The sequence below is a fragment of the Anabrus simplex genome, chromosome 7, assembly GCF_040414725.1.
Source record: "Anabrus simplex isolate iqAnaSimp1 chromosome 7, ASM4041472v1, whole genome shotgun sequence".
Lineage (NCBI taxonomy): Eukaryota > Metazoa > Arthropoda > Insecta > Orthoptera > Tettigoniidae > Anabrus > Anabrus simplex.
The window spans coordinates 242,350,536-242,376,515 of NC_090271.1; the positions used below are offsets into that span (position 1 = coordinate 242,350,536).

General features: G+C 39.0%; 1 protein-coding gene across 1 annotated transcript in view; it reads left to right on the forward strand.

Moving 5' to 3' along the window:
- The window catches only part of LOC136877794 (uncharacterized), a 75,668-nt gene extending 50,236 nt beyond the window's left edge, over window positions 1-25,432 (forward strand). Inside the window, exons 2-7 of the mRNA XM_067152001.1 lie at window positions 11,648-11,852; window positions 11,948-12,100; window positions 12,178-12,271; window positions 12,345-12,482; window positions 12,558-12,640; window positions 25,211-25,432. Coding sequence (XP_067008102.1) covers window positions 11,648-11,852; window positions 11,948-12,100; window positions 12,178-12,271; window positions 12,345-12,482; window positions 12,558-12,640; window positions 25,211-25,432 — 895 coding nt within the window. The remainder of the gene's footprint in view (window positions 1-11,647; window positions 11,853-11,947; window positions 12,101-12,177; window positions 12,272-12,344; window positions 12,483-12,557; window positions 12,641-25,210) is intronic.
- The last annotated feature ends 548 nt before the right edge of the window (window positions 25,433-25,980 follow it).

Consider the following 25,980-nt stretch of genomic DNA (forward strand, 5'->3'; position numbering starts at 1 on the left):
TCTTGCACCTCAATTGTTTTATGATAAGGTTTTTCCTTTTGAGAGTACGCGATGCCAGTTGTCTCGCATTTACCTTAGTTGTGGAAGTTGACTGTACTTTATACTGGGGGGTCATGTCAACTTGGACTGAAAGTGAGATGGCTTTTTCGTCTTCTCTTTGCTCTACTTGTACGTCATGTGAAACATTTAATGTTCGCTACATACTACAGATTTTGAGGAAGGTTGCCACATGCTATTTTTCTCGTCACCCCGACGAGAAATAACTTTGATCCATTTTTCTTGTAATTCTGCATTTACTGGGAACTCGTGGAAAGAAATCCCACTACCTTTCTGCAGTTTACTTTTGCAGAATGGAACACAGCAATAAACCATTGTTTATCACGTGCAATAAACATCCTGTGAATAGAATGTTTACAGTAAATAACTCTCTCGGCGCCAAATACAGAACCTTGTATATTCATGAATATTCATAAAAATTTATCTTAATTTTATGTTTAAATAGAAACTATGTACTCACCACAAGCTGAATACACAAATCAACGCTTTATATAATTAATTTTAAGGCCTATATCACCTAAAAACTCACTAACTTAACTTTTTGTTCACTATTTCCGTATAAGTCTATTTTAAACAGTGGAGGAGTAACACGCAGTCTAGCGGCGAGTCTGGAACTAGAACGTATTGCACGCTGCATAAGCTGCCACGCGGAGGCCTTATTACTAATCACGTAGGCAACGTACGGAGTATTCTAGTTGAATCGGTGCTCCGCTGTGACGTCACGAAAACCTGAAGAACCGAGTTACTCTCCAGTTCTACTCGCTCCGTCCCCATCTCTAAAGCAAATGTTCGAGTCAGGTGTTCTGTAGCTGTTGCAGGCTTGTCTGGTTGGTGACGAGTTTTAGCTCTCCCCAACCATATTTCGAAATCTGTATTCGTGCTATTGACGTCCGAAACGGGGGAGGGGCTTACGATAAGCTGTTTCCAATATGGCGGCGAGATAGTGACGGGAAGTAAACATGACAGTGATCGGGTGTGCGTCTGTAGGATTTATTAAGTATTCAAAACGTCTTTGGTGTCGTATGCGCAACTGTTGAGAGTTGTCGGAGATTTCACGCGTCCATTGGTGGAAGGGAAAGAAATATTCAAGCGTAATTACTTGATATGTGTAGGTAAAAAGTTTGAAACCGAAGATGAAACTGGTGTTGTAGCGTTGTGTTTACAATCATGCCACATCGATTCAAAACCGCACAAAGTTAATGTTGTCTTGAACAAGGGGGTGAAAATGTGAAGTGAAACTGTGTATGTAAAGAGGGTTTGTCAGAGAAATGTTACCGTTGACACGCTGATTCACCTTAACACTTAAGCTACTGTAATTTTCCACTATTAGAGGTTATGGAGTAATTTCTTGTTGATTTGGTCCATGCCAAAGCCTTATCCAGGTGACGGGGGAGTTACCTGTTTTATAAACTGTAATCTTGGGGAAGAAAGAAAATAATAATTCTACTAAGTAAATGTTGTAAAGCAAATAAATCCTAAGCTTTATACAGGCTTGTGTTGGAACAGCCCACATAAACTTAATGTTCTTCCATTTTTACCATCAGCACAAAATTTAGAACTTAGAACCGACAATAATAAGTATAAAAATTATAACTACCTACAGAATATGTAGACCAAAGTTGGAAAATTATAATTTAAGACTACTATAACCTCTACAGCCACAGCTGTTTGGGGTTGAAGTATACTTGGTTTGTCCAATTCTACCAAATAATTAGGTTATGGCTTCTAATTTAAGATGACCGGGCGAGTTGGCCGTGCGGATGGGATCGTGAAGCTGTGAGCTCGCATCCGGGAGATAGTGGGTTCGAACCCCACTGTCGGCAGCCCTGAAGGTGGTTTTCCGTCGTTTCCCATTTTCACACCAGGCAAATGCTGGGGCTGTACCTTAATTAAGGCCACGGCCGCTTCCTTCCCATTCCTAGACCTTTCCTTTCCCATCGTCGCCATAAGACCTATCTGTGTCGGTGTGACTTAAAACAAATAGCAAAAAAAGTTAATTTATGATGGAAAAATACTACATATTAAATGCAGCGCTTAATTACTACCAGTTAAAGATATTACTCACATGTAGATAGTTAATTTACTGTCGGCTGTTACACATATGAAGAAGTTTACAAAGAGCGGATTACATTCTATGTGCGGCACAGAAGTATTAGGCTACAAGTTTATCAGTATTTTTGATGTAGCTAAATCTTTGTGAATACAAATTAGAGAGAATAAGTATCAATGAGTACAATAAACAGTACCGATACCTACGCTGTGGAAAGTCGTCTTCACAAGAATGCAGACTGCACACTGTCATATATCGCGTAACGCGTTTTCCAATTGACAGCGCGGAAACCCATCTTTCTCTCTGAACTTTTTGTACAGGAAAGTAGTGAACAGATTTCGCATCCGTTTTATACGATTTGCAACCGTATACAGAGCAGTACCTCCTGAAATTTAACAATTTTCTTTCTGTTTCCATCACGACGTCAATGCTTCGCCATGTAAATAAATCTCACCAGTCACTATGTTGCAGCTTCAACATTCTACCGCGTGGCTGCGCCATCCAACTTTTCTGACGTCAATAGAAATTGGTGTCATTCGGAAATTATTTCCGTGTTGTATTCAACTAGTACTTTTTACGTGGCTTTGCCCACATTATTTATTTAATATCATTTTCGTCATTGTCGCCATGAGGTTATATTGCTTTAATGTTTTCTCTTGGAATCCTTAAACTTGGTCTGGTACCATTCCGTGCCCTAGGTTGTAGTGTCTTCTGAGGGCGAGTCTATTACTTTCTCTTTCCGGTCGGTGGGGCCATGCTGATTATTGTTGTGCGCCGCCATGAGTTGTGCCCAAGGTTCTTAAACATTACTAAAGGTTGGGCCCAACGCGAGCCGAGCTGCTATTGGTTAACGAAATGACGTCACAGTAGGAGCAAAGCAGCCGAGCCCAGAGCGCGCAAATCAGTAGGAATCTCATATTATTAGCAAACATTACAGTTTCTCAGAACTAACTGCAGACCAGACAAAGATTACTGCTGTTATAAGATTGAAAAAGAGTACAGCATAGTAACTTTTCATTATTTCCATTACGAATAAGCCGTAAATGTAACGTGACGGCACACTGACCAACGCTTAAAATTTATTAACCTTTCCAAGTTCCTCTATTTAGTTTGAGGAAGGTTACGCGCTTTCAAATCTGTAAACATAGTCTAAATATTTAGAGATATGAAATCTTTGTCATATTAAATATTTACAGCAGAAATTCCGTTATGGAACTAGCGTATGTTAACATACGATATACTGACTCACTTCCGCAGGTATCGAGTTTAAAGCTTAACATATATTATAACAGCAGCAGAAGTAAGTTCATATTCGAAACCATGCATAGATAGTGCTGGAAAACCTGCAACCTGTTTTCCAGTCTTTAACCGGGTCAGGGATTTAATGAATGAACCATATATAGCCTATTATAATGGAGTCGCCACTCCCAAAGTGATTTATTAATGACTGATAAATGCTATGAAATGATAATGGAGAGTGTTGCCGGAATGAAAGATGACAGGGAAAACCGGAGTACCCGGAGAAAAACCTGTCCCGCCCCCGCCTTGACCAGCACAAATCTCACATGGAGTGACCGGGGTTTGAATCACGGTATCCAGTGGTGAGAAGCCGACGCGCTGCCGTCTGAGCCACGGAGGCTCCGCATAGATAGTCTACTTTTTAAAAATTAAACAATAAGAAAGAACAGGAAAAACACTTCATTAGAACACAGTCCTACCTGTGAGATTAGATATCATGAAGTGGTTGCTTTTGAAGATGAAATCCACTGTCGTGCCTTTCGCCGATGAGCTGCTATGAATTTTTCAGTTCTTGTCCGAATGTTCATTTGTCGTATGCCTATAAATATTCTCGTTCTAACGTACATTTTAAATATTTCTGGTGGTACAGCGGGAAATTTACTGCTAATTATTTGACACACTTTGCGTATAATATTAGGTATGCGTCACAGTTCAGCACGTCCGTGAGTGTCCCTGAAAATTAACTCAAATTCCTTTATTTGGTTTACCATTCTAACGATGGAACGAGTAGACCTCCCCGAGATAATATTTCTATCCATCCCGCAGGGGCTGTACCAGACGAAATGTAAAGCATTTCCCCAGTGGGATTTCGCATTGACCTGTCATATTTTCTTTCACGGTTGGCGATATAGGCGGCGAGGTACCGAAATCCCTTTGCTGAACAATCAGGTGTCGCTGTAGATTGCGGCGATTATGGCGACGATGGGACAGGAAAGGCCTAGGAATGGGAAGGAAGCGTCCGTGGCCTTAATTAAGGTACAGCCCCAGCATTTGCCTGGTGTGAAAATGGGAAACCACGGAAAACCATCTTCAGGGCTGCCGACAGTAGGGTTCGAACCCTCTATCTCCCGAATACTGGATACTGACTGCACTTAAGCGACTGCAGCTATCGAGCTCGGTCGGTGAATCATTAACGGCACGGTTTTCTATCGCAACGATACTGTAATATGAACACATAAATTTCACTCCAGCTACTGTTACCGGTAGGCCCTACACTGTTCACGCAACTAACGAAAAGAAAATAAGTGCACCTCACTGCACGAAACACAGCAACTTAACAGAGATCTCACAGAAACGAACTACGACACACACTACGCAAAATACAGTAGGCCACTATATAAACCAACAGCAATATACGGAAAGAAATAACGTATAGTTATTACGTGGAAATCATTTCTTTATAAGACAATAATATATAAACTACGAAATGAGATACACGTGCGGTTGTATGCTACACAGTCACGGTGCTTCTGTGATGACGTCACGAGCAGAACGAGGGAAAACTAACATCTACTGCGCAACCAATCGGGGCCACCCGTGAGTTGTGCCTTGTGTAAGATGGAGGAAGGACGTGTGTTTGCTCCGCTCCGACATACGGTTCCTATCTACCGTATGAAGCCTGGATAGTTGTTATTTGTGTGAGGGCTTGCCCTAGGAAAACTTCTTAACAGAACGTACTCTTATTTATTTACTTTTCTTCTGGATATCAGTGGCGTATACTGAGGGCTACCAAGGCTATCAGTGAAGTCCAAACCTCAAATGCGAGCGATGGAAATCTAAAGCATATTATATTGTAAGCATCTGACACATTGTTACATTTGCAAAACTTGAAAGCAATGAGAAAACACGTCGCACGTATTTCTGAGAACAAGGCTTCGGAGACTAATATTGCAGCCCAGACTCGCGTCCCTTCCCATCGACTCGCCTCACGCAGCTTGTTGCTGTCTGCCTACAGGCGCGGGGACCGGCGGAGGATAGCTTTGCTAGGCTTCGGTTGGTCAGATCGCCACTGCTAACTATCACCATACGTTACTCATCGTATATAGTTCCTCACCTCATCCTTCTGCCTTAAATATATAGATAACGGAGTGCTGACATTTCACTCCCGTTTACTTCCTTGTAGGAAGACACTGCAGGGCTGCTGTTATAGGATTAATATAGTTTTCTTTTTATTGGTAGATCTGCTAAAATGAAACGCAATCTTTCAGGTTTAGTGTTCTCTTTTGTTGGTTGGAATCGAACCCGTGATCATGGGTCGGACACCACCACCGAGGAAGATAATTAACCATTGAACGATGGGTACGACCGCTGTAAAATTCAACATTGTTATTTAACGATAATAATAATAATAATAATAATAATAATAATAATAATAATAATAATGGTGCATGGCATCTACATAGGCTTGGTGGTGACCTAATAAGGATAAAATGAATGGCGAAGACGTCATAAACACCCAGTTCCCAAGTCAGGGGAATTAACACTATGAGGGGGTTGATTCTGAAAATTGAACCGGGGCCGTGGGACCAAAGACAAGCATTCTATCCATTTAGCCTCAGAGCTACCAACTCGATTAATCAGGTGTTGAGTATTGACGGTGGCAGAGGCCAGGGCAGTAGCTTGTGAAGCAGCCTTGACAACACTCCGTTGGCTGTTGGCTGCAGCTCAAAATGCTTAAGGCTTGATGTTCCCTAAACCAACTATCGAAAAGGGGTAGCCTAAGTCTAGTGGTAGCCCACGTCTTGATACCAGCATACGCCACTGCTGGATATGTAAAGTACTAGTGCCTCTACGTGAGTAGACTATGGTAATAACGTGTTTCTGCAGCTTGAACCAACATGTAAGTCTCTTCGCAATTCTATTCTGGATTCTATGGAAGATGGTGTACAAACTTCCGTGTCTCAAGATTTCGGGTGTGTGAACTTCTAAAAGCGTCCATTTTCGCATTCTTTTAATTATAGTTAGGGTATTGATTAAATCGGGTTCCTTTATTGTATCTTAATAATATCGCCTAACTCTTTCTGAAAAGTGAGGGTAGTGAATTTTAAGAAGGTTACTTCCAAATAAGTATTATAATTTCGCATTTCTTCTCGTTTTGAAAAGGCAAATTAGTTTATACTTATCTAAGGTTTTCGGTGTGTGTAATTTGAAAGGTAACTGCTCTGTTTTATAAATTATAGAGCACGAGAGGTTTCGCCTGAATTTCAGTGAAATGTTTTTCTGCCACATTATAATTCCGGTTAATTTATTTTATCTTGTTGTGTTCATTTCATTATGTTTTTGGGGTTTCTTTCCTCCTGTGTATGTACCATTGTTGTACTTGTTTTGATATTGGTGGTTGCTATGGACGCTCGATGTGTTGCCGTTACAATAGCAACCGGCTGGGATGGCTTACGGTCTTTGCGTTTGATTTTAATCATATGGGTTTGGTGGTCCCTACATCTCGATGGTGTATTAACTAGTTTTCCTTGCCTTTTCCTTCTTAATTTCCCTTCATTATTTTGCTGGGGTTTGTTTTTCTGCCCTCCTGTTGGGTTGTATGTTTAACTACGTTTGCTGGCAGTAAGATACGAACTGAATTATGGTGGAATCTCTGTGATGGATGTTGGTGCTGTTCAAGTATAATAATAATAATAATAATAATAATAATAATAATAATGAAAGAAAATTAAATTTCTTGAGACTATGGAAGAGAATAACTTAAGCAAATAAGTGGTTTCTGGTGGATTGTAAAACGGGTTACTAAGTGCTCAAGTTCTTGGAAGTGTTTAAAAATATAGAAAATCTATTACTTCTTTTATTTTTCCTTTTCGTTCGGCCGAACACTTTAAATTTATACATCACCATTTTGATTTTAAGTAGGTTATGGTTTCATCTCGAGGGCGTTCATTTCCTTAATTTTATGCTAATTATGTCTCCCTTTTAACTCTTATTTATTGAATATATAATATGTACCTTGTTCTCAATGAACCTCTTGTTTTCTTTGGAAGGGTTAAAACACTTATTGCCATACAAGGGGTTATTTGGTTCATGGTCTCTGGGTAACTGTTGGTCTTAACTAAAGTAACGGTACTGTTCGATATTAATGTGTTATTTTTGGTGTTGCCTTTAATTTTCTTGCCTATGTTTAATTTCTGCTGCTGATAGTTGGTAAGGCGGTAGAGGCTGACGTGTAAATGTGGATGGATGCATTGATCAGTGCGTTGTAGGGAGTAACAGGTCATTCGTTGGTGCTTTTTATATAGTTTATACTTTCTAGTTCTTATTAAAGGTCTAATAATCCAGTAATGTGGTTGCAAAGAGACCGTGGGGTAAAACAATTCACAGTGAGGCTAGAAACTTAATTGCTGGAATTATAAGGTTATGTGATGATGAAGCTCGGAATAAAATATCTGTGCCTATAACTAACCCTACACGTAGGGCTGCAAAGTACCGTAATGTTTCAGAGCGAACAAGGAATTAACTTAATAGTAACGAGGGAGGTATCTTGTCTTACCTACTTTGATCATAGGGTGAAAGCAATTGAAAACGTTTATTATTTTGCATCCGAAGGTAGTGCCTACGTGTAATAATTCCTTCCTGTGTTAGAACAACGAAGTGCTTTTTAGTGGAAGATGGCATCATTAAGGCCGTTATTGAAGGAGGTGGGGTTTTGGGTGGAAACGGTGTGCAGCACGGCGAAAACTTATTTTTACAAGTTGCATTACGTCGCACCGACACAGATATGTCTTGTGGCGACGAACGCGAAAACTATTGATAAAGGGAGAGAATATTGCATACCCGCCAACCCTTCCGATTTACCTGAAAACTTTCCGTTTTAATTTGTCTTCCGATTTTCCGATTTATTCTTTCTTTTTCTTATTTTTGACCAATATAACCTCCAGTGCGGTCAATAATCTTCCCGTAGGAAAACGGATAAATTCTTATGTGCTTGTGTAATTTACGCAATCTCATTTTCAAGCGTAGTATTTATTTGATGCTTTATTTCGCGAATGTATCGTCCGTCGCCTTCGTGTATCGTGTTTCCTGCTCACCACAGCAGCGTGTGTGCTTTTCAGTTGGGGATTCGGGACGGAAATCGTCCTACAAGCAAGAGAGGCTAGCGCGCGCTAGCGACTCAGTTAATCGAGACGAAAGAATGAGTTTGTTTTTGCGTGTTTCGTGCACTGTTAACATCGTTTCTGCGCGTAGTTTCGTTGGAGTTGTAGGCCGCGTGTTTTTTCTTGCGGTTCTGTGCTTTTCTCCCCCGTCAAAGTCGTATGTTAATAATGCATGAGACACATTGATCTGCTTTGAATGTGGTAGTTTCGCATATTTCTTTGCATTTGTGTTCCTTCTTACTCAATAATTTCAATGAGCTGCATGTATTTCAGGGAGTTGTGTCGGTGACAGTTTCTGATCTTTTCTCTTCACGTTATGGCCAACAAACGTTATCTCCAAGTGTTCAGAGATACCTATAACATTAAATTTCTGTTCATTTTACCATAATAAAGGGAACTATTATGCATTTTGTTGCATGTGTCGGTGTGATTTAAATATTATTATTCGTGTATATGTGTAAAAAGAAAATGAGAATGATTAGGTACATTTCCTTGTAACCATTTTTACGTTTTCTTAGTTTAAGATTTTACATTTAATGGTCAGTTCGCATTGTAACTGTAGATATGTATGCCTTCTATCTTGCGCTTTTTTTTTTACCTAGACCGTGGCGTAATATATGTGATGAAATCCAAGAATTAAAAAATCTTCCTATTTTTGATTTCTAAAAGTTGGCAGGTATGAGAATATTATACGAGGTATCTGAAAACAGTTGCTCTGTCATTGGCGTGAGTCCAACCGGCTGCCAGTCTGTCGACTTTCTGCCATGTCACGCCCTTCACCCTGTCTAGGTCAATGGCATGCTGTATTTTACTTTTAGGTGGTTTTGTTTAGTGCTTCTCTTAGTATTATCTGTGTTGGTGCAATGTAAAGCAACTTGTAAAGAGAGATTGATTGATTGATTGATTGATTGATTGATTGATTGATTGATTGATTGAAGAACACTGCTGGAGCACTGTATTATGGCAGGTTCTAACGTTCAAGTATTAGAAAGATATAAATATAATTTACACATAATTGTCTTTATATTTCTTTATAATATTCAACAGTTCATAACATAGCTAAAAAAATAACAGATTTTTTCTTTATGTTATACTGATTTATTTTTGATTAACCGAAGAACCTCACAGTTATAAAAAGAAGTGTAAGAGATTGTCACTTAGAGATGCACAACAGAAGTACGGGGTGTTTGTTCATGTTTTGTGCAGTTTCCCATGGCTAAACAGCCTTGTCACATTGGTATAAAATTGTGACATCAAAGAAATTAAAAACATACTTTTACGGTAAGGGAATTGAACATACAATATTGTAATGCGATGATGGGGTAGATAAATGCATACAGAAACTGGTAGCATTCTATTTCTAAAATTTATTAACTATTTACTAAAACTATGTATTAACACTCAAAGGCATACTGAGATCACAACTTATGCTCATAGTACATGACACACAATTACACAGTTCGCGCTTTCTCTCTTATTTCTCGCTGTTCATTCACACTAATTTACTGCAGTCACATTCAGTCACCCAGTTGCTTCGTTGCCACTGTCCCAGTTCACAGTTTGTAGCTGTGCACAACCTACTTGCAGTTCAGGATGATGCTCGCTGTCTACACCTCGGCAGAACTCCGTTCACATCCCCGTGCCAAAATGCGATATACTCTTCCACGCTGTATCAGATCACGCGATGTTCTCTTCTGACAACTGGCCTAAGAGACACAACTCATGACGACAGGTATACAGGACGAGTCCTCGGTTCGATACACAGACGTCCCACAGACTGCCCCACTCAACTCAGGCTGTCACTCACACTCTGCTACTAACTGGCCACTCAACTGTCGCAATGGCTCTCAGTCGCTGAGCACACACTGAGCTCAACTCCAACATCTCAGACTTAGTGAACTCCCTTGACTATAGCTCCCTCTCCTCTCCTTTGCTCACTGGCTGAGCTCACACCAAACTCATCACTTCCCACTGAATCCGCACACTGAACTGAACTTTGCATGTTACTTCTGCCTTATGTACACCTGGACAGCCCTTTGAGATATGTCGGCGACTCAAACCTCGTACAAACCTTCAGATAAGGAAAGATATTGACCCGTGGCCTAGTGGTTTCTGTACCCCTTGAGGCCAACAACACAGTGGCTAGTGACGGCACTTGCAGTGGTGTCTGACCAATACACGCCATCCCTCTCCAACAAGGCTCCAGTGTGGTGATGTCACACGGTTTACATGCGCTGGCTCTACCCAACATTGGAGGTTGAAAATGGCAGATGGAGAGGCCATGCATGCTGTAATATTTAGCCAAAGTCATAGCTGAAATGCTCTGCTACAAAGCACTCAACTTGTTTTTCCTAAATAATCAACTCCCCCTTTTTCTTCTTCTTCTTCTCTTTTTTTTTTAAACAATCAAAAATCCTTCAATGTTATAGCAATTTCACTCTGGTTTAACTGTACCTGAAACCTCTCCAGTACTTCAGTGGATCCCAGCCCATGTAGGAGTTGAGGAAAAGGAGTCTACAGACATGTTAATAAGGAAAGGCATGGGTGTAAGTCACCTGGTTATGTACTCTGCGAAAAGCCCCTCAGCAAATCCAAGAAGCTTGCAAAAAAAAAAAAGCAATAGAATAAAACAGGCAGTGGAGAACAAATTTGCAAGTATTAAAGAACTGTGGAAAAGAAACAAGGAGACCAAGAAAGGAAGCTGTGATGTCTTTCAGGCTACATACTGGACATGAGTGTCTTGCAGTACCAAAGTCTATCAGTCCGAAGAGTGCACTATTTTCCATACTCCAGGTTCAGCTGTGGATGCTTAACATCGTATGTGCTGCAGTGGTCATGGCTTTGTTTTCTAATGAGAGGCAGATGTCACTAACAAAATGGATTGGTTTTAAAGAAGCTATAGGGACAACAACAACAACACGGATCAAAGAGAGTCAAGCAATTTTTAATATTTCCATTACAAGAAATACCTCATCTATCCTAAAGATAGGATATTCCTTGACATCCAGAAATTGCTTTGTAATCACAACTTTGTGTTAAGAAAGGTCAAGTTAATGTATGAAAAATAATTTTCTCTGCAAGGTAGTCATTATAAACTGCCATGAATATTGATATTTTCATGATTGATTATTCTTGTTTTCAGATTTAAAACTCAAAGAGCTGGAAGGGCCACAGAGAGGCAGCTTGAGGAAATGCTAACGTACATGGAGCAACATCCCCAATTTGCTTGTGCTAGGTTTGTTGGCAAGGAGGGAAGAGAGGCAGTGAGTCGTCAGTGGCAGAGACTGACAAATATGCTGAATAGTGTACCCCGGGGAGCATACAAGGATTCTAAACAGTGGCAAACAGTAGGTTTAATTGTTTTCTGTTTTAAGTTTCCTCCAGAAAATGATTTGTAATTGATAGATATCATTTCTTTTTTTTCATTTTTTTATTTTTTCAGGTTTGGAGAGATATAAAATTCAATGTCTCGAAAAAAGCAGGAGGTGGTTTCAAGCATCAAAATTCTGAAGGTGTAGGTAAAATGTGCTCTCTCACTGCTATTGAGATGAGGACTTTGGATGTGATGAGAATGCACTGCGTGGAGGGAACAGGGGTAAGTTAGTGGACGGATTATAAATTAAGCTGTGTCACACTCAAGCTGCTTATACAACTCATAACATATTATTGTAGGGAGAGCAAACCAAAAAGGACGAAGCCTCATACATGCAGGACTTGATCCACCAGTCGGCTGACTCCCCATTTGAGGTGGTGTACGTTGGAAGTGGTAAGTTTATTTCAGTTAGAGCTTTTTAAAACTTGATTTGATGTGTATTTCACACCAGTTTTATATGAAATAGAGAAAGAAGCTCTCATGGAGGATGCTACCACACCTAGTGATGACAGTGGGTCAAGTAGATTCCCACAATTAGAGAAGGAAGCTGAGGAGATTGTTGTGATGGATGAGGTGTCAACTAATGCCCATGAGACCCATACAAGTAAGTCCTTCTCCTTACAGAATGCTGAATATAAATATTTCATCTCAGAAGGCTTAGTTGTGTTATGTGTTTCAGCACCTCACAGAAGTCCTGAACAGTGTGGAGGAAGTTGCAAGTCTCTTCTTAACCTGCAAGAAGGATTTCTTAAAACACAGCAGGTAACATTTAATTTATGCACTTGATAATTTTTTTTTAAGAGTTGCAACACAGATCTTCTTTTGACACCATTTGAGCTGGCATCAAAATTCTGGAGGTGTAGGTATTGACATGTATTGCTTGTAAGCTCTGGGAAAGAATACTTTCTGATTATATTACACTGATAAGCATTTCAAAGTTTTTTCTTCTACAAGAGAAAATATTACTGACTGTTGCTAACTAAAATGTCCTGAATCCATATCTGTGTTCAGATTTTCAGTATCACGTCATGTTCTTTTGTAATTTTGAAAAAGAAAATTTAAAAACTTCAAAATTGGCAAAATTCATCATTTAAATATTACATATAATTTAATAAGACAGTACACCTGAAATGACTGCTTAGGTATTGAGGGATATAGAATCTAAGTTTGTGTTCATATTTTCTCTATCGTGCCCCATTTTATGTAACTTTTAGCAATAAGAATGAAAAGCTTCAAATTTTAAACAAGAATTTCAATAACGTCAAATTAGGTATATTATTTATAAAACACTGCAATATAAAATTCAAGTGTATAACATTAACTATAAAACATTGAATTATGTTCATAAAAAGTACTTACAGCCATTTAGATGTTCAGTTATTTTGTCAAAATATCGCACCGTTTTGATGCCCCACTTTGACTTTAAGCACCAGCATTAATCTGCTAACATTGGTTCATTCCACTTGCCCTGGTATCGTATCTCCATCATTTTAATATCTTATTGAAATCTTTCAAGGAATGGCATTCATACAAATGGAGAAATGAATAGAGCTTTTCAAGTGTCCTTGCAATATTAAGTAAAAAAATAATTATAATAAGAGGATACTTTGTTCATAATTTTTAAATTTCAATTGTTTTATAAGATTTTAGTGATTTAATTATGTTTAAATTAATAGCTTTAACACAATAATAGTATAATTGATCTAAAGATATATATAATTTCAGTATTTAGACATTTTAATGAATTTTACCCACAAGTCCAACCCCTCATCCACGCCGTGGGAGATGGGCAACGTCATCAAGTAGGGAATAGCCGGTGGGGGTGAAGTACAGTGGGGACTGTGTGTGCCCCAAGACTGCTACGGTAGCTGTGAAGGCCCTACAGGAATCCTGAAAGGATGGCGGCTAACGGGGCTCTGGTGAAGTTACGACAGGCCTAGCAAGCCGGTGATGGATATTAACTCGCTTTCAAGGAAAAAAGGAATGATAAGCTGGACGGATGTAACAGATGACGACCCTGGCGAGGAACGAGGAACAGGATTACAAATTGGCACACTGAATATACAAACATTGACCGGAAAAGTAGAAGAGGTTGTAGACATGATGGAAAGAAGAAAACTGGATGTACCAGGGCTGGCAGAGACTAAGTGGAGGGATGAGGGTAAGAGAGAGCTGCGGAATGGTTTTTGGTTGTACTGGATACGAAATGATGAAGGAAAATGAAATGGAGTAGGAGTGGTAGTAAGAAATGGATTGAAAGAGAAAGTAAAAGGGATAAGTGACAGGTTGATAAAAGTCAAAATAACAGTCAAAGGAAAAACTTGGGAAATTGTACAAGTGTATGCTCCACAAGCAGGATGCACACAACAGACTAAAGATGACTTTGAGGAGGAATTGGAGAGACTATTGAATGTACAAAATAACGTGGTAATGGGGGACTTGAATGCCCATATAGGCATGGAAAGGAAGGGTTATGAGAACATGTTTGGAGCAGAAAGATGGGGAAATAGGAATAAGGAAGGAGAAAGACTACTGGATTTGTGCAAAAGAAATGGGATGATGGTTGGGAACTCATGGTTCAAGAAGAGAGAAAGCCATAAGATAATGTGGTATAGCAGTGACTGGTCTAGTAAATCCATTGTAGATTACATAATCTACGACTGGGAAATGAAGAGGAATATTACAGATGTAAGGGTAATACCATCAGAGGCCCTAGATAGTGACCACATACTACTGATAATGGAAGTGAAAGAGAACAGAGAAGCAAGAAAGACATATCAAAATATGGAAACTGAAGGAAAAGGAAACCAAGGAAGAATACCAGAAAAAAATAAGATTTAACTTACCAACAGATTATACAAAAACAGGAGAGGAGGAATGGGAAAGGTTCAAGGGGACACTAGTAAAAATGGCAGAGAAAGTTTGTGGGAGAACTAGTGCCAGGAAACGATGCAAGGAGACCCCATGGTGGAATGACAGATTCAAAGCGGCAGTTAGGGAGAAGAATCAAGCTTTCAGGGTGTGGTTTCAACAGATGACAGTGGAGACAAGACAAGAATATAAGACCAAAAAGGAAGAAGCTAAAAAAGTTGTAACAGAGGAGAAGAAAAAATGGATGGAAAAGTGGACAAGCATTATGGGAGAGGATAGCAAAGGAAATAAAAAAGTACTGTATGGCATGGTCAAGAGTACGAGGAAGGGCATGTGGGAAGATGTTACAATGATAGATAAAAATGGAAATGAAGTGCGGGAAAGGGAGAAACTCAAAGAAATGTGGAAGGAGTATTTTGAAGATTTACTAAACCCAGAAGGAGGCAGTGGGGAGGAAAGTACAGTAGAAGCAGGGAGGAAGTAAGAGATATGGAAAAAAAAGAGAACATGGGCAGAAGTGGAGCTAGCACTGGACAAGATGAAAGGAGGGAAAGTCCCAGGTATAGATGAAGTGAGTATTAAGATAGTGAAGGCAGCAGGAGAGGTATGGAAACAGTGGCTTTATCGTGTGTTGAAAGTAGTATGGAAGGAAAGGAAGAACCCTGAAGATTTTCAAGAAGGGAATAGAAAAGAGTCACATTGATATGCTACTGTGCAAAGGTGTTTGAGAAGATTCTGGAGAACAGAATCAGAAAGAGGGTGGAAGAAAAGTTAAGAGAAGAGCAGTATGGCTTCAGATCGGGAAGGTCCATAGTAGACCTTAGATTCACAGTATGACAGCTACAAGAGTGTCATTATGAATGGGGTAAGGATCTTGTGATAGCCTTCATGGACTTTGAGAAAGCTTATGACCATGTGTGTGGAAACAAGGTATGGGAAGCCTTACAGAAAAAAGGTGTCGAGGAACAGACCGTAGAAAGAGTGAAAGAGATGTACAATGGGAGTGTCAGTTGTGTGAAAATAGGAGGAGAGAGAACAGGCTGGTTTGAGCAAAAAGGTGGATTAAAACAAGGAAGTGCTCGGTCACCTTTGCTCTTCGTAGTAACAGTGGATGAGATAATGACAAAAGTGATAAAGAAAATTGGAGAAGGAAAAATTAATGTGATGATATTTGCAGATGACCAGTTAGTCTGGGGAGAAAAGGAAGAGGATATCCAGGAACAGTAAGATGCTTGGGTAGAGGAGGTGGAACAATATGGAATGAAATTTAATGCCCAAAAGAGCGAGATAGTGATCACAACTGGAAAGAAGGAGAGACCTTCGAGAGGGATAATGCTTGGAGGGGAACAGCTTAGGAAGGTAGAGAGTTTCAAGTAATTGGGAAGTATAGAGGAAAGTGGAAGAAATGAGAAGGAAATAATTGAGCAGAGAAGACAGGCAGGAGCATTCCTCAAAAGTGTCAGAAGCCTGGTTTGGAGCAAGGATGTCCCTCAGAGAATCAAAAGGGTGACATACCGGATGTACTATATACCTATTCTGACGTATGCAGCTGAGACTTGGGTGATGAGGCAGAGAGCCGTGAATAGCATACGGGCAAGTGAAATAAAAATTTCTGAGAAACAGGATAGGAGTGACAAGATGGGGTAAGATGAGAAATGAGAATAGGATAGAAGTGTCTAGACTTAGATGGTGTGGATACATGAAGAGAATGACAGAGTAAAGGATACCGAGGAGGATGCATGAAATGGAGATAACAGGTAAACAACCAAGAGGAAGACAAAGATACAGGTAGATAAAACGAGTGGAAGAGTGTGTACAGAGAAGAGGAGAGGACTGGGCAAGAGTGACTAGGGAGAAGTGGTGGGAGGACAAGAGGAGATGGAGAGGCTTATGTTCCAAGCAGTCCCGGCCAACAGCTGGAAACTGCAGATGATGATGATGATGAATGAATTTTTTTTAAAAAGTTCTTTTTTAATTGGACGTGATGAAATGAAACAACATACAGGCTTTGTACACCCACAGGGCGGAATTGAAAAAATATACAATTTCTTGGTAGCAGAACGATTGCATATCAGTGTTGTACATGTTTGCAAAATTACTAATCGGTTTGACATAAGGCAGTTTGGGCTTAGGAAAGGTATTTCCAGTAAGGCTCAATTTGTAAGATTCCAGCAGGATACAGCAGATATTTTAGATTCAGGAGGTCAAATGAACTTTATCACTATTGACTTATCCAAGGCTTTGGTAAGGTAGATTATAGGGGATTACTTACAAAAATGAGGGCTATTCGACTAAAGAAATCATTTTTTGAATGGGTGGCTAAATTTCTAGGAAATAGAATACAGAGAATAAGAGTAGGCGAAGTATTATCTGATCCTGTATTCAAAATTCTGAAGCTGGAGATGAAGTAAGCTCTCTGCTTTGAAGTTTCTTAACTCTTGATGACCATTAAGAACCTTAATTTGTAAAGCTTGAGAAAGTGAAATATACATGGACAGGTGAAAAAACACACTGTTTAAGAGCTGCAGAAATTTTATATACAGACATTCATAATTAATCAAAGAGACAACCTTGATAAAACTTGAAATCTTTTGAGGTTATGAATTTTTACATAGTTAAAAATCTCATAAAAATGAATGTCTAGAACAAAGAAATGAAAGTAAAATTAGTGTACAGGTGTAAAGACCTAATGAAAAAAGGGATAAGAACAAGAATCACAGATACAGCTGTTTGCTGATGATGTGATACTGTCTTCTTTTTCTACCACTTTTCGCATACCTGTGGGGTTGCAGGTGCGAACTGTGTCACACATATGGATTTAGTCCTGTTTTACGATTAGATGCCCTTCCTGATGCCAACCCTACTTTGAGGGATGTAATCACTATTATGTATTTCCGTGGTGGTTGTTCGTGTGGTGTGTTGAATGATGTTATACTCTATCGAGTAGTAAACACTGTAAATTACAAGATTGTGAGACTGTAAAAAGACCTCAACAACATTGCGAGATGGACAGCAGACAATGCTATGATGGTAAATGGATGAAAAGTGAGGTTGTAAGTTCACCAAGTTCTGTCAATTTTAATTATCCTATCAATTGGGTGATAGTACCTCATAGGGATCACTGTAAGTACCCAGGTGTTAACATAAGGAATGATCTTCATTTAGTTAAACACATTCATGAGGTTGTAAGTAAACTAATAAATTTCATAATTGTTCCATATTGAATAACAGAGTTAACAAACATATTCTTAAACATAAAACATGTGTTTCTTCCCTATTTAAACACCATGCATATTTCACTTTCACAAGCTTTACAAATTAAGGTTCTTTATCATCATCATCATCATCATCAAGAGTTGAGAAATTGCAAAGCAATACGTGTTTCAACTTTGTCATCTTCAATTGCAAAAGAATTACATACAGACATAAATATATAATAATGTTTTTTGCTAGTGGCTTTAACGTCACACCAACACAGATAGGTCTTATGGTGACGATGGGATAGGAAAGGCCTAGGAGTTGGAAGGAAGTGGCCAAGGACTTAATTAAGGTACATTCCCAGAATTTTCCGGGTGTGAAAATGGGAAACCATGGAAAACCATCTTCAGAGCTGCCGACAGTGGGATTTAAACCCACTGGGCCGATTGCAGAAACGGTGTTTAGACAATGTGTACGGTTAAACAGTGTCTGAGTATGGCTGCCGCATTGCAGAGACGTTATTTATCACTTAGACACTGTCTAAAGTCGATGTTCAAGACGCCATGTTTAAACACTGCTGAGAGCACTGTTTAACCTCAAAATAGAAGCGAATCGCAGTCGTTGGTTGTTCACTATGGAGCATGTAAATTATGTTGGTATGTTGAGACGGTTCAGGAGAGAAATGTTAGTCAGACGGCCTCCTGTACGTCACCTGCTACGAGATCGGAGCAATCCTTTTGAAATGTACGGGGAGGCACAATTTAAAACAAGATTTCGCTTTTCAAAGGAAACTGTAAGGGAATTGTTGCGCGACGTGGGAGAATTAATCAAGCACGACACAAGAGGTAGCTCATTACCTGTCACCCTTCAGCTCCTTCTGACTTTACGTTTCTTGGCAACCAATGCATTTTATACCATGAACGGTGATACGGTAAATGTCAACGCAGCGACTGTGTGCCGGACAGTGGATCGTGTTGTGACTGCTATCAATAGTTTGAGGAGAAGATTTATCAACTTCCCTAACAACGATGAGCTACGTGCTATCAGGAATGATTTCGCTGTCCTTTCCAGGTAAATAGGTCTAATCTTTTTTCTGCGGATTGAATGTAATTTTCTTCTCTGTAATGTGTGAACTCATTAACGTGTTATCCATTTACATTGTGGAAAATAATTATTTCTAGGGACAACTTTCCCGGAATAATAGGTGCAATAGATTGTACTCATGTCAGAATAACTTGTCCCGATCGTCAGAGAGCTGTCACGTACATCAACCAGAAAGGATTCCATTCTATCAACTGCCAAGTAAGTCCACATAACACTGACGCAAAACAGCACTTATTTTTCTGTAACGGCTGTTATTTGTACTCGTCCTAACGACAATACTCTTATTAATGTTACACTTCATTATATGGCATGGACAATAGTGGACATAAATACGGTCAAACTGGTTCATGTTATCGCTCCCTTACAATACGTAGCAACAACAACAACAACTACTACTACTACTACTACACTTGAATCCTACTTACATACAGTGGTTTTTATTTCATTGCAGGTGATATGTGACAGTCAGATGAGAATAAGGAGTATAGTTGCTCGTTGGCCTGGCTCAACTCATGATAGCAGAATATTTCGAAATTCTACTATCCACGACCGCCTGGAAAGAGGAGATGTTAAGGGACATCTTGTCGGAGATTCTGGCTACGCTTGCAAGAAATACTTACTCACTCCGATTCTGAACCCAAGGAACGCAGCTGATAATCGTTATAATCGAGCTCATGTCCTGGCCAGAAATGTAGTGGAAAGAATTTTCGGTTCGTGGAAAAGAAGATTTCCCTGTCTTGCACAGGGTCTGCGAACGAAGGTTCGGAAAACACTGAAAATTATCGTGGCGACTGCTGTGCTACATAACCTCGCTGTGCAGCGCGGTGAACTTGACCTAGAGGCAGACTTACCAGATGATGAAGTGCCTGTTGAACCAGTAGGAGATGATGTGACAGGAAACATATATCGTGAGCTCATAATTGATAACTACTTCACCCGCTAGAAATCTTGCTAAGATCACCTCAAGTGAAATGAAAATACATTTATTCATTAATTATTATTATTTAACATGATTATCAGTTAATTGAATTATACCACTCCGGCAAGTCATAACCCTTTTTTTTTCATTTCCTGTTCAATTAAATAAATGTCTAACAGTGCCTTCCTTTCTTGTAAATCTAACACATGCAACTGTTTCTTGTGGATTTCTTGCATCATCCTCTTTACCTTCCTCGTGTCGCCTTTTCCTGGACTTGGCACTGGAAGTACATGAAAACATAGACCATGTTTAGAGGTTATACTGTACCTTTTTCTAAAAAACTGAGGTTACATTCTGTGGAGAAAAGAAATGAATTCAAATTTCTGACCACAACTTACCTTGGAGTCTGAGGTGAAGATCTCTCCCCTGTGAATTCCATCAAGTCCTCCTTTTCCACCTCCTTAACTTCGGCGTCAGGACGGTAACCTCTCTCCACCTCACGCTCGCTGAGCAGTAACACCTTCCGCAGGAATCTGTTTTCATACGGAGCAAATAAAACTTTCGTCAAGCAATTTATTTACAATGCATTTCCTACCTCAAGAGTAATGATTATTTAATAGTATCTGTTATACGTACGTAAGCAAGCTCCCCCTCATCGTCATATGGGTTTTCGAGAGGTTCGCCTGAATCGCCTAACACCACCAACACATTCTCCTCTAAAGGACTTAAGGGGCTTGGTGGCGGCCCACCTCCTGTTGTTTTGGATTTTTTTCTTTTATAATCCAAGCTGTTTTTAGCCTGGAGCTTCAGCCTCCGCCACAGTCCTGTAAAAATACCCCAATACATTTTAGTGCATGCCTATTGAGTCAGCTTTTGCCTTTATTTTGATTCAACATGATTAGTTTTCCAATATAGAACAGCTTAATTCCCACTAAAATAAATACAACCCGCAAAATTATCTTGGAACTTACCCAACAGAGTCTTGCTGTCACGTGGGGGGTTCTGAGGAAAACTGTTGTTGAAAGCCTCAGTAATCTTCTGCCAGGCTACCTTCTTTTTCAGTATGGTATCGCTGTTGTATGCCTTACATTCTACAACATCATGCGACTTAACAATTTCAGAAAATACTATTTTTTCTTCGCTTGAAAAGTTTTCTGAACGTCTTGCCATTTTCACAGCACACAACAGCTGATTAAAGATGGCGCCTGCATTGATGAGTTTTCATTGGTCCCAGCTGGCAAAGAGTAGCTTCGAAGACACTTCTATTTCCGTTTAGGAGCTGATATGGAAACATAAACGATGTCTTGCTAATGTCTTGCTAAACACCGGCTGAACACCGTTTAAGCAACGCAACATCGAACATGACTTAGACGTCGTTTAGTTAGACGTTGCCTAAGGCTTAAAACTAGTCATCGTTTCTGCAATCGGCCCACTATCTCCCAGATGCGTGCCCCTAACCACATGGCCAACTTGCCTGGTAACTCATAATTAATCGAAATAACAATCTTGATAAAACTTGAAATCATTTGAGGTTACAAATTTATATGTTGTTAAAAATCTCATAAAAATTGTATTTCTTTTATGATGATGAAAGGTATGATAACTTGACTATGCTTCTGATGCAGACATAGAGAAAGATTGTCAGTCACCAATAATTTAAAAAATATATTACATTAAATAGGCTACAGCTGTGGTATGCATCAAAGCAGAACACTATGTTGTTGTCCTACAGGCTGTCATTGAGTGGGCATCCTGATTAATGTCTAAAAGAAAGAATTGAATATGAAAATTAGTATACGGGTGTAAGGACCTAATAAAAAAAAGAGGGGATAAGAGAAACAAGCAATATCGAATCAGAAAAATGTACAGTACATACTCTTTTTTCATCCCAGCAGTGTAAATAGAATGACAACATCTGTTATGTGGTATGTAAGAGAGTTTAACACATCGAAGACCAGCCCCAGAGATATCCGTTTTTACACACTGGTTTTGTTTTCAGCTTGTTGCGCTTTATGTTACTTAAAGTTTGAATTACTTGCCATCAGGTCAGGGAGTAGTGGGATCATTGGTGCTAATTCCGATATTTTTTTCCACATTTATGTAACTGTAACAATGAAAATGACCTATATATATGAGTGATCTTACGTGCGCAATTAGAGATAATTGAGGCCATCAGAATAGCAGAGGCATATGTGTCAAAAGCTAGGTTAAAGAAAAACATGTTTAAAGTTTTGCTAAGTAGAACACAGAGAAATATCTACAAACATATTTAAATATTTGATTAAAATATTTTTACACTGCTCAGAGATGAACCAGCAGGCATTACTACTATATATTATAATTGTAACATACTATTTTACAGATATTCTAAGGTCTTGAACAATAATTTTATACATGACCATTTTATAATATAAGGTATGCATTTATGCATGTTAAGAATGAAACTGTTTTCTTGCAAAATGGAAATACATACTATATAAATAAATTAACAAATATGAATAATTAATAAAATTAATATGAATAGGTAAATTAATATACAACATTGTCACACACAGTACACAGTCTTTTTTCACTCAAAGCAAGATTGTTTCGAAAAGCTACTGCGTGAAAAATTTGTAAAATTTATTTAAATGAATGACTTTATAAACTACTTGCACAATCTGCGAGAAGGCCTGTCTTTCCACATCCACACTTGTCATTAGTTTATTTAAATAATTGTTCTGTAAATTGCAATCCCGCATATCCCAAAATTGTCAAAATATTTCAGACAGCAGACTCTCTACAGCAAGATGTGGGTAAACCAGCTTAAGCCAGCGAGGATGATTTTTCTTTCAATACCTTAACTTTTAACAACCTGGCTTGAGCAGGATTTAAAACAACGTCCCACATAGCAGTAGTCAAGATTTTCTCCAGACTCAATAAATGATATTATAAAGTCTAAATCAACATGATCTGTTTTAAGAAGAGCCCAAGTTTGTGCCTTATTTTAAAGTCACCAAAAGACTTTTAAATAACAAGGACTTAATATTTTAGCCTTTATATAATTTTACCCATTTCTTGTTATGTGATACCTTTATCTTTTAGTTTTAAATGGTGTTTAAGCTATAGCTGATGATGCCCTCAATACAAAGACAAAACATGTACTAGTTGATTTTAATCAAATTTAGATTTGTATTGTAAGGTGGGACTTTTGTGAACTCTTTTATAAACTCACCAAGAGGGCGTTCGCCTCCATAGCGTAATGGTTAATGTTATTAGCTGCCTTTCTCGAGGGCCCGGGTTTGATTCCCGGTACTGCCAGAAATTTAAGAATGGCAGGAGGGCTGATATGTGGTTGAAATGGTACATGCAGCTCACTTCCATTGGGGGGCGTGGCTGAAAAGAGCTGCACTACCTCGGAATGAGGACACGAGTTTACATTTTCTATCAAGAGGGCAATACAAATTTGTGACCATCAGATATCCAGAAGTAGATGAACACACTCAAAGTCACATTCAGGGGTAATGGTTACAGTGATGTACATATTCACAGAGCCCTGCATCCCAGAGGGACAACTAAGCAAGGCTCACAGAAAGAAGATGTGAAGGGAACTGCCTACCTGCCTTACATTCATACTACCACAGATTGAATTGCCAAGGTCCTCTGCAAGCACAATATAAAAACTATGTCTGGCACCATCAGTGAAATTGCTCAGAGTTTAGGTAAAATAAAAGACAAATTGTCCCTGCTATTATACCCTGGGGTGTACAAAATTCTCTGTACTAGTGGCAAGATATACATTGGCCAAACATGCCGGTCCATAGGTACCTGTATGAAGGAACACAAACAAAATATTCATCTGAAGCAGCCAGACAAATAACATCGTGTTCCAAGATGTTCGAACTCATACCCACATTAAACACTACAGATCTAGAATATGTGAAGCTGTGGAAATACGTAAAAATCCTAACAATTTCAACAGGGACACTGGCTATCAATTAAGTAATATGTAGTTGCCAGCCGTTAAGGATTTACGTGGGTAGTTCTCTTCCCTGTCTTTTCTATATTGTTATTTCGTTTCGCTATTTTCCAAATTCATACATTCCTCATCACCAGATGTTTCATTCCAGGCTTGTGTTAGTGTCGTACTTTCATTATATGTACACCTGCTATGCCTTCCCCCATTCCCCAATCGACTCTGATGGTACCATCATCTGCCACTTGGAATGCTAGCACTGTGCCAGCGTACGGCGAGCCATCTGGTGATGAATGAACGTATAACTTCCTATTACTAATGGCTAAATTCAAACCTTCATTATTGAAGTCTTCCTAGTGAGTCGAGATTTTCTTCTGAAGATGCGGAGCAAAGTTCTCTGCAAAATGTAAACAATTTCACCTTATTTTCTTTACACAGTGTAAGCCCAGAAAGCGTGTATCATGTCTATAATTATGGGCTGTGAAAGCATCAGTGGTAACATATGGTGATGTAGTTTATGATAATATTAAAAAAATCGCTTGAGTGGTCGATTACAGTGAGCATATGATGTTTGTGCTAGCTTCATTTATAATATCCTAGCCCAGTTTCATATCAGCCCTTTTCTCTGCCGGCTGTCAAATACCACACTCTCTCCCTTCTTCAGGGTTCTGCAAACAAGCAAACTGGATGTCTCAGAATAGATTTCAAATACGTCTCGCCTTCAGGTAATCAACACAATCCCTGTTGTCCGTTCCTTCCCATTCATCACAGTAGCACATAATGAACTCGTATATACTTGCCACCCTGTATTCTTGAAATTTAATCCCATCTGAAATGAGAGGCACAAGTTATTTGAGGCTGTTTAAACGGCACAATAAACCACGAAAGTAGACTTCACAAATAGGCCTGCCGGTCTGAGTGGCTCAGATGGTTGAGGTGCTGGCTTTCTGACCCCAACTTGGCAGGTTCAATCCTGGCTCAGTCCGGTGGTATTTGAAGGTGCTAGGTGGTAGATTTACTGGCATGTAAAAGAACTCCTGTGGGACTAAATTATGGCACCTTGGCATCTCTGAAAACTGTAAAAGTAGTTAGTGGGATGTAAAGCAAGTAACATTATTATTAAAAATAGGTCTATAGATTAAAATAGTAAATCAAATATCCAGTTATCTACATTATCAATAATGAATTAAAACTGTAGAGATTTTGGAAATTAAGTGTTTAAATAATATTTAGAAGAATATCAAAATAGTGTATACTGCTATATAACTGAATATCTTCTTTATAGATGCTTGCTGAAGCTTCAAGACATCAAGCGGAGGCTGCTGCTCTTCAAGCCAAGACTTCAATGCTTCATGCTGAAAATGCATGCAAACAAACTGAAATGATAGACAAAATTTCAAAACTTTTAGAAAAACAAACTGCTAATGAAGAAAGACAGATGACTGTCCTCGGAAACTTGGTAGGCATTATTGAAAAAATTCAAAGAAGTGCAATTAAAACTGAATAAATTTATTTTTTTAATTATCCTTGCTTTCTTTTTTCAATGGTAGAAATTTGGTTGAATATTGAAGGATACTACTGCAGTGTACACCTCAAACTACAATTGGTGATTTATATGCTGTTATCGTTTCAAATGTTATCCCAGTTGACGATTAGATGTTGAGGATTTAGATGATTAACAGAAGGGCAGTAAATAGTTATCTATAAACTTCACATTCTTCCTTGTTAATGGCACTACTCTTCCTTCTCCAATTTATGATCAAAATTCCTCTCAGTTCATAAGTCGAGCCTTTGCTTATTATCCTTGCTGAAATCTATGCGTTAGGAGTTCAGATTTCCTCCGTGCCTAGTTGCTCTTAGTGCTGATGAGCTCTTGTCCAGTAAACCAAAGGCTAGACACAACACTTTCTCTACTTTTCTCGGGTAGTAAATTTCCTTGTTGTAGCCTGTTCGTTTCATGTTCTGCAGTCAGCCAATGTACAAGGTAGCTTTAATTAATAATGTAACAAGAGCTCGCATGTAGAAGCTTTATTTTAGACAGATATAAGGACACAC